The sequence below is a fragment of the Populus nigra genome, chromosome 9 (assembly GCF_951802175.1).
Source record: "Populus nigra chromosome 9, ddPopNigr1.1, whole genome shotgun sequence".
Classification (NCBI taxonomy): Eukaryota; Viridiplantae; Streptophyta; class Magnoliopsida; order Malpighiales; family Salicaceae; genus Populus; species Populus nigra.
The window spans coordinates 5578828-5588929 of record NC_084860.1 but is presented as its reverse complement, the minus strand read 5'-3'; the positions used below and the strand labels follow the sequence as shown (position 1 = coordinate 5588929).

At 34.6% G+C, this 10102-nt stretch overlaps 1 protein-coding gene across 1 annotated transcript; it reads left to right on the top strand.

Annotated features, from left to right (window-relative positions):
* Nucleotides 1–8656: 8656 nt before the first annotated feature.
* On the top strand, nucleotides 8657–9701 carry LOC133703130 (uncharacterized). Its single transcript, XM_062127563.1, has one exon. It carries the CDS (start codon nucleotides 9046–9048, stop codon nucleotides 9583–9585), a length of 540 nt encoding a protein of 179 aa, XP_061983547.1. The 5' UTR covers nucleotides 8657–9045; the 3' UTR covers nucleotides 9586–9701.
* The last annotated feature ends 401 nt before the right edge of the window (nucleotides 9702–10102 follow it).

Sequence of the window (10102 nt, the reverse complement as noted above, 5' to 3'; positions counted from 1 at the left end):
CTACGTATGACCATAGATAAGAACATGAACTCTAACCTTATACATATCCCTGGTGACAAGTTGTAAACTGTGAGTTTTATTGGCCAACAAGAATGCAAATGACCTAAATTGATTAAATATATTTATACATAACCTAACTCATACATTCCATGGTTCCATTGAAAACTAATAATGCACCCTATTAAAATGCTTTCAGGCTTCACCATCGGAAGGTTGCAGCATGAATCCATTCACCACATCATATGTAAGATGTCATGTCATGTGCTCAACGGTCTTTGAAGACATGAATAACCTTTGCAATCAATGAGTGATTGGGAAGTATCATTTTCTATATGTGATAAAAGTTATTCCCTTGTCAGTTCTAAGTTTATACCGAGCATGCCTACAAGTTCTACACTTGGTTAAATTTATATTTTCAAGGTATCATAGGCCAATGGGTTTCATCATAGATTTAGCAGTATAAAAGTTTCTTTTCAACCTATTCCCTTAAGGTAAAATGCTTCTCATCTATTTGATGAATCTGTCATAATTGGCCTCACTAGGCCAATGATCTGACTAGATGGTGAACACTTGTACAACCATTGATAATTTGTTATGATTTATGCACCCATTCCATAATGGTTCATCAAAATCTTTCAAAAGTTATAAGAAATTGGTTGCATCTGTATTTAGTTCTTCATCTATAATTAAGTATTCACATGCATAACCTTGATTTATTTTCATTGCATCCATAACAATCCTCTTATAACGATTGCTATTATCATCTACACTCTTTGCACATTACTAGAACTAGAAGTTAACCTAACCATCCTTTCTACTATAGTCTCGTAAGGCAATATGGTTCTCCATATGCAAATCAATACAAATATTTTTCCATGAATTCTTTTTATAGAAGATGCATCGTACCAACATCTAGATCAAGAAATTTTTTATTTTTACACCTATTACATGAACTTCTAATATCATCTCCACTAATATTTCTCAAATTAGATAGTACATGATTAATAAAACCCTCAATCTCATTACAATAATCCATCTTACGCGACTCTTTGAGAAAAACTCAATACATCAAAAAATGATCATCCATTACCTATTTGAAACCTATATAGAATATTGATGATAACATGTTTTAATTAATAATGTTAACTAAAAAATTATTGGTACCTAATTAATTAGTTATCATTAGTTGAATTCAAAATTATTAAATCCATTTTAATAGTACCCATTAATGATTATGAATTTTCTCCAAGAAAATCAAATTCCACCAAATTTACCTAAATTTTCAACTTAACAATAAAATTGATAAAATGTGAAATGTACCTATTAAATAACCCATTATTTGTTTCATTATAAAACACCTAAGTTACAAATCAAACTCAATTTCATAAAATGACAAACAAATATAATTTTTTAAAATCTCAAACAAACCCTAACATGTACAAATCAAACAATAAATTTCTATAGAAAAAAAGCTATAAAACAAGTAAGCACACAAAAAAACTACATATACTACATAAAAGTGCCAAACAATAATAAAAAAACGGGTTACAAAAAAAAATAGTAGGTTTGCTTACTTCATATGGTGAATCTTCAAAAACAATTTAACCAAAACATGATAGACTGAGTGTTGGGGTGGTTGGATTTGTGATGATAGGAGCTTGATTTGTGATAAAATAAGAGGGAAAAAAGTATTGTTTTCAGAAAAAATAGAAAGAGGAGGAAGAAATGTAGGTTATAACTTAAATATTACCGACGGATATTAGTGACAGTTACTGTCCTAACCCATTTTTAGGTTCTTCCTAATTACATTTTATTTTAAAAAAAAAGGAACACGGTGCCATTTGAAACGACACTGTGCATATTCTTCTCCTCTGCAAATGCAGAGATAAGGGAGAAGAAGGCTTTTAAAAAATTTTCCCGCTTTTCTTCCCCTCTCTCTTTCCCTTCCCACTTGCACAAAACCCATACCTATAAGCCCATGCCGCCATGATGAAGAGAACAGGAAACCATGCCCTGCCAGCAGCTCCCATCACCCACCTTACCCTGAGTCATGACAGGGGTAAGGTGATCCTCTCCTCCTCTACTTATAAATACCAGAGAAGGAACCAACAATGGGAGGGCAAAATTTTAGAGAAGGAACAGAGGAATGTGAGAGAGAGGGGGAAACCGAACAAAACAGAAAGGGAAGAAGAAGAAAGAAAATAGAGAAGGGAGGAACGGTTTTGGGTAGAGTTTGTTTATCTCTGTTCTTCCTTCTTTCTTTATTTCTGTGTGGCTTCCTCTGTCTGTCTCTGTTTTTGCTTCTTCTTCTATTTCTCACGATGCAGGGGTTATTATCGATGACGGGGAGGATGGTGGCTCTAGTGGTGGCGCTGCTATGCTGCTCCTCCTTCTATGCAAAGATATCAGCCCATGTGTCTTCTCTTTTATTGTTTTTTTTTTATGTTTTCCTTCTCTATTCGATTCCGTTTCTCCCCTCTCTGTCATTGCTTTCTCCTCTCTTCTTCCCTCTTCTCTTCCTTTTTCTTTTGTTTTGCCCGAGCTTCTCTCCTCTCAAAAAACAAAATTTTATGTTCGTTTGTAAACCCCCCTGTCTTCTTTCTCAAATCATTCCTCCCTTATCCATTTTTTCTTCTTCTTCCCTCTCTGTTTTGTTTGGTTTTCCTTTCTCTCTCACACATTCCTTTGTTCCTTCTCCAAAATTTGTCCCTCCCATTGTTGGTTCCTCCTCTGGTATTTATAAGCGGAGGAGGAGAGGATCACCTTACCCCTGCCATGGCGCAGGGTAAGGTGGGTGATGGGAGATGCTGGTACGGCATGGTTTCCTGTTCTCTTCATCATGGCGGCATAGACTTATAAGTATGGGTTTTGTGCAAGTGGGAGGGGAAAGAGATAAGGGAAAAAAAGCGAGAAAATTTTTTAAAAGCCTTCTTCTCCCTTGTTTCTCCATTTGCAGGGGAGAAGAATATGCACAGTGTCATTTCAAACAGCATCGTGTTCTTTTTTTTTTAAAAAATGGAATGTAATTAGGAAGAACCCAAAAATGGATTATGATAGTTGCCCCCCTCTTTACAATGCTTACAGAGCAAAGACTTTACGTAGTTTGCTTGTAAAGAAAACAAAAAGAAATAAAATGATCTGATTATCTTAGGCAACCTGTCCATTTTGAAGAAAATTTGTCTACTTTCACGGGCGACTTATCCCTTTTGAAGAAAAACAATCTATTTTCACGGGCGACCTGCCCACACATACTCACACTAGTCTATTTTCAAGGGCAACCTGCCCACACACACTCACGCTGGTCTATTTTCATGGGCGACCTGCCCACACATGTTCACAGTGGTCTCTTTTCAGAAGCGACCAATCCACACACTCACACTCATTTTGGTCTATTTTCAGGGGCAACCAGCCCACACACACTTACCCTGGTCTATTTTCATGGGTGACTTGCCCACATACACTCACACTAGTCGTGGTCTATTTTCATGAGCGACCTGCCCAAGCATACTCAAAGTGGTCTATTTTTAGGGGCAACCATCCCACACACTCACGCTTACCCTAGTCTATTTTCATGGGCGACTTGCCCAAGTAAAAAAAAGGATGAGTTGCCTCATTATGATGGGTGACCTATCCAGGTGAAGGAATGGTCTCATTATAATGAGTGACCTACCCAGATAAAAAAAACATGGAGAATTTGGTCGAATTGTAATGGGTGACCTACCCAAAATGAGAAAAAGGAAAAGTGGTCTTGTTGTAATGGATGACCTACCCAGGTGGAGGAATAGTTTCATTGTAATGGGTGACCTACCACCGCGACAACAACACCACCACGACCAGCACCGCGAGCCACCAGCGCTGCCCGGTCAGTTTCCTTCTCTTGCTTCTTCTTCGGTCGCTCTCCACTGTTCACTAGGCCGGACAAGACCGGCCCAACCCAAAATGAGTGGGCCGATCCAAAAACAAAATTCAAAAAAATATTTTAAGAAAAATTTGTGATTTCCCCGCGTATTTTTTTTTACTAAATTTTGCTTAATATTGGTTTGTATTTTTATATCGTAAAAATACAAATCTGGTATTAAAATACCCGGTTTTTGTCAAAACTTAAAAAAAAAAAATATTTTTGTTTTCATGCATATGGCCAAGTCTCTTAAGGAAAAAATTACATCATATTTTCATACAACAAAGAAAACTTCAAAAAAAAAATATTTTAGTAGGCATTTTGGCTTTAATAACCATTTTATTAAAGTCACGAGAACTTGACCAATATTTCAAAAATTCCAAAAAAATTATTTTGTTTTCTTAATATCAGGGATTATGAATTTATACGTAAAACGTACTCCCGATATTAAAAAGATAGTTTTCTTTTATAGACATTAGAACGGTTAGGCTTTGCCCCATAAGATAAGAACCTCCTTACTGAGGAGGGCTTTGCTTGAACAATAGACAGACCAACAATTAAAAAACATCACAAGACCTTAGATTTTTATTAGACAATAAAACAATGCAGCATACCTTAGGTAGGGTGTATTTGGGGTGCTAATACCTTTCCTTTACGCAACCAGTCTCCATACTCGATCTCTGAGACCAGTTAGAGTTTCTAGTGACCAAAATACTAGGTGGCGACTCCCATTCTATTTTTCTCTAAAAAGAGACAAGAATTCCTTGTCTCCCCATATTTTCCAGATACACACACATTAGTATGGAAGACGATCGCCGCGACACCGCACACGTACGACATTTATATTTCATTAGTAATTCCGTTTGTGATACTGACATGTCATATATTTTTTTTTCTTGATTTTCAGCCGTAATTCACCAAGGGAAACAACGACGTCATTTACCGATAATATCTTTTTCATCATTATTTCTATTTATATTTGATAATTTTTTGGTAGTGTTGTATTTCCTATCCAATCCAATATCTTACCATTTTTAGGGGGAAATAAAATAAAATAAAGAAAAGTGCTGCTGCCTGCAGGGATGAGAGAAAGAGATCACAAAATGAATCTTACCCTCACATGTAGTGCTCACAATTTCTCTAAATTCCTTATCCTCTAAATAATCTGATAAAAGAGGAGACAGTAGCAAAAAACTAAGCTCACTAAATTTGATATTCCATAAAAATCGGCTTTTATGACCTCTGGTGGGCCTTCTCACTATGCAATTTGACACAATCCGCAAATTTCGAATGTGGTTGAATTTATTCCTGGAGCCTTGCTGAACATCCTCATTAATTTCTTTGAATCAATTTATTAATTTTTATCAATTTCTTGATAAAGTATCTTTAGAAGAAATTGGCAATATTAGAATAAATGTGCTCGAAGCCAGTTAGAGAATGTTAGTGAAAGTTTTTCTTTTTTGACATAAAAAACTGAGTTTCCATGTGGACTACGAAAATCTTAAATTAGTCTGAGATCGGAATGTGTGTTAATTAATTGTTTGACAACGAGTGTTTTTTTATGAGTTAATTAGCTAGAGCCGACTAAAAGTTTTTTGATTTTTTCAAAATATTAAAACCATGTTGGACTATATATAAAGTTTGTTTGTAAATATTATGAAAAGATTGTTATAATTTTATTGGAAAATAAAGGAAAAATTTAATGGTTTTTAATAAATTAACATCTGAATATATTGTTGATTAATCTTAAAATTAAATTAAGTAATATATCTAATATATTTTAAATTAGTTAATTTTAAATTTGAATTTGAATGAAAAAATAAAAAAAAAACCAAAAATACGCTAAATACACGGGCCCAATACGCCTGACCCATTTTAAATAAGACCAAGAACATGGGCCTGTCATGTCATGCCATGCCAGTGAGCTTGGACCTTTTCTTTGCTTTTTTTTTCTACCCCTTTCTTTTTTTGATTTTTTTTTTGTAGAAGGCACATCTTTTGTTTGCTTAGATTTCAACCATTAGAGAGGTAACCGAAAATTCTAGCTAGAGATTTTTGGACCCTAAAATTCATTTGCTAATTAATTTTCACATAAAAACAAATAATAAAAATCCACAACACCTTAATAAACCAAAAAATCGACTACAACACTCATAAGTATATCTAAAAACAAAAAGTCAAATAAAAAAATTTCTTTTAACACCTATTTACTTTTCTCAAAAATCTCTCTTAACACCTATCTACTTTTCTGGACAGAATAGAGGGTAAAAAACACATTCATAAAACTTTTCTTGTTGAATAAGACCTATTAACACCAATAATAACCTTTTTCATGGGCAAAATATGATCAACCAATAACTTTCATTATTTTCCAATGATTTCCTCCCTCTTTCAAATCGAGGAATTGAAAAATAAATAAAATGAGATTTTGAATTAAAGTTAAATTTATAGGAAAGTAGATGGAGTAAATAAAACTTTTCACGCTAATGTTTTTCACTTTAATCCACCTTTTTTGAATCTTGCCCTTCCTTGAGAAATTAGAAGTAATAGGCACTAATTTGGTCACAAAAGAATCTAATCAAAGAGAGAAAAAAACAAGTTTAATTATCAAAATAGAAAAAAAATGAAACTACTCCAATTTAGAGTGAATTGTGAAAGAGTGAATAATGCCAAAGTGTACATTGAATTCTTTACATGTTTTAGTTTTTATTAGTTATGTGACTTGCATTTCCCCATAATTTGGATAATTCATTTCAAAGAAAAAATAAATAAGCAAGCTTTTCTAACATGTTTTTTTATATAAATAATTCTAAGATTAAATCAAAAAGCTCATACATGCATTTAATTAAATAAATTGAGAATAATTTATGTCAATAAAATATAATTTTTTTTTTGTTAGTGATAACTAAAGACTAAATTAGAAAAATCAAGAGATAGATGTAAAAATCAAACGATATTTAACCAAATAAAAATTAAACGATATTTAACCAAAGAATAAATTGAAAAGTTGAGAGATATACGTGGGTGTGGAAAATATATTTTCAACCTGTTTTAACCCAAAATACCTAGAAAATACCCTACACACCTTGACAAATCTATCAATAGTCTCAAATAGCTCAAATAACGATCCGAAAACCTAAAATCAACCCAAAATAAAAAACTTAGATCTATAATTTCAAGAGATGGTAAGGTAAATAAGACTCCCCTCATCAGATTGGAACCCCTGATACTAAGATCGATGTTTTTGTGGTCTAAATTAATGTCAATCTAGATTTCCTCTCTCCAATATCTCAAACTAGAGATTAAAAAAATCAAAAAAATAAAGTTCTAGACCAAAACTGAAATTTTAAAAACCAAAGGATCCGAAAAGAAAGATATTAGAAAGTATAAGTACCAAAATGAACTTTTCAAGTAAACTTTAAAGGTGCCACCAAGTTTTTTTGCCTTTTCTACTTTAGACCACAATCTTCCAATCATGCTCTTGCTTAATAAATCAAAGCCAAACAACCATCAATTTAGTCACAAAAGAACTGAATTGAGAAAAAAAAAACTTTAATAACCAAAATAAAAAAAAATCATCACAACACTGTAAAAAAGTGAACAATGACATAGAGAACAATATTTCTCCCACAGTTTCTTATACTATAATTGTAATAATGTAATAAATGCTTGATTTTGTGATGTAAACAGAGATAGAAGATGGTTACAACATCAAAAATACCCTAAAAATGGACCCTCCTCTCCATACCTCACATGTTGCCCACTAACATCTACATCCAAACCATTTAATGGATGGGCCACACTTTAGATGGGACATTACAAAGATTAATCGGCAATCGAACAATTTAAACAGTTTTAACTACCTTGTTTTTCTTGTAGCAAATCTCAGTGTGGGCTCACAAATCGATTGGTCTATGAGTCAATGTGAAATTATAGATGTAGATCAAATCAATCATACAGTAATGAAAATCACATTCAAATGGATCATCTTGAGAAATTTTCTCAATTATCATGATGGGATTTTTGAATTTTATAGTTGTTTTGCTTCCCAGGTAAACCTCTCAAGTCTTAACCACCGCAGGAGGAAAGAATCCAAACAATGACGTTGCCTTTTCCAATATATGAATGAACATACACCGAAAAACAATATATTTTATTTTTCTTAAAGCACAGAGGCTGGAAACAGTAGCATTATTGAACTGTCTTTTGGCAGAAGCGCGAGTAGACAATTTACCTTCTCTTGAGTCGCAGCGCTTCCCCAACCTAAAAATCTACTAAAGAGATAAAGCAAAAGAAGCCTACACCACTTCACTTTCCAGTGAAAGCCACAGCCCACATGATGTGTTTGGGGAGGTAGAAAGAAAGATCACCATTTACAGGCCCTCTCTCGAAGGAAGATTTCTCTATGCCCTAACTCATCCGATACCCACCTCATTCCAAGCCATTCTAGTCTCTTTTAAAATGACCCCACCTAATAGTCTCTTCACCTAATCCTTCTGGCTGATTCAGTCGTCTCTTGACAAATGTCAAATCTTGATTGATACACATGTCTTGGATCACCCCCTCGCAGAAGGGTCTTGTCGTGGCTTACTTGGCAGTCCCAATCATGCACTAACATGTGTTGCCCTTACCCATGAGCCCCCCAACCTTGCAAAAACCAACCCAAAAGTATCGAACTTGGTGAATATAAGGCGATGGGAGGGTCCCCAGATGATGGATTCAAAAGGCAAAGTACAGAGTCAGGTGCAATTATTAATGCCATGAATTCCATCCTAAGCGAGCGAGCGAGCTAGCGAAGTTCCTCTCCCCTCACACCCAAAAAGCAGAAGAAAAGAATTAAAAGGAAGCAAAGAAAAGCTTTAAAAGAGACTATCTATTGAAAATAAAAAATAAAAAATCATTTGTGCAAAATTCTCTTTAAGTGACTGATTCCCACTGTTAGATAGCCACAAGAAAAGAAAAGAAAAGAAAAGAAAAGAAAAGAAAAAAAAGACCCTTCTCTTTCACCTTTCTCTACCTCTTTCTCATATATTGATCTCCATCAATTTCTACAAAGCTCTCCCTTCTTCTTCTCCCTCTCAAATATGAAAGACTCGTAGAGAGAGAGAGAGAGAGAGAGTGACAAAATCACACACAAAGTACTAGCCATGAAGAACACCATAAGGTGTTGTATCTCTTGCATTCTACCATGTGGAGCTCTTGATGTAATTCGAATAGTACACTCTAATGGTCGGGTAGAAGAGATCAGTGGCACAATCCGTGCAAGTGAGATCATGAAAGCATATCCAAAACATATCTTGAAAAAGCCCTCTTCACCTTCTGATGATGGGTTTGTTCCAAAGATTGTTATAGTCCCACCAGATGCAGAGCTACAACGTGGAAAAATTTATTTCTTGATGCCAGCTCCACCAACACAAGAAACCAAGAGTTCTCGATCATCAAAAGGTTCAGGTATGAGAAAGAAAAGAAGAGAGATTAGTAGTAACAACAGAAGTACTGAAAGCAACAACTCAAGCCATATCGTTACCAACTCCATTTCATTGACAACGAACCTTCTCATTTCTGATCAGTATTTGAGTGAGATTCTATCAGAGAAGCTATCAACACAGAGAGATCGAAGAAGAGGCCGTGCTGGTGTGTGGAGACCTCATTTAGAAAGTATAACAGAGACGCCACATGATGCATAAAAGAGGGTTGAAATGTCAAGTTATATTGAGTTCTCGTTTACTTTTTAGAGGTTCTTTTGATTTTCATTAGGGTTCATCAAGAACTCCCTTCTTATTCAAATTTTATCTTCTTTCAATTTGCTTCTTTCTTAATGTATATAGAGGCATACAGAGAAAAAGAAAAAATAATGCAAAAGTCGGGGGTTCAGTCACAGTTTGGAAATTGTGGAGAGAGATGATGATCATATCCTGAACAGTTGTGGTGGGATCTTGATTGGTATCATACCATTAAAGGCCGTATGCAAGCTTTGAGCTTCATTTAAGTGTGGCTTTCGTGCTCTACAGAACAATATTTCCTGGAAGCTATAATTCCGTAGTCTTGGGAGACGGAAGAATTAAGAGGTGCAAGCAAATTTTCTTTCGAGTTCAGTACTTAATTTTGCTGTTGTTGATAGATAGAGATCCCACTTCTACTGTGCAGTACCTGGCATTGTACCTATCGAATTTAAGAATGATTGTGATATAGATGATGATTATT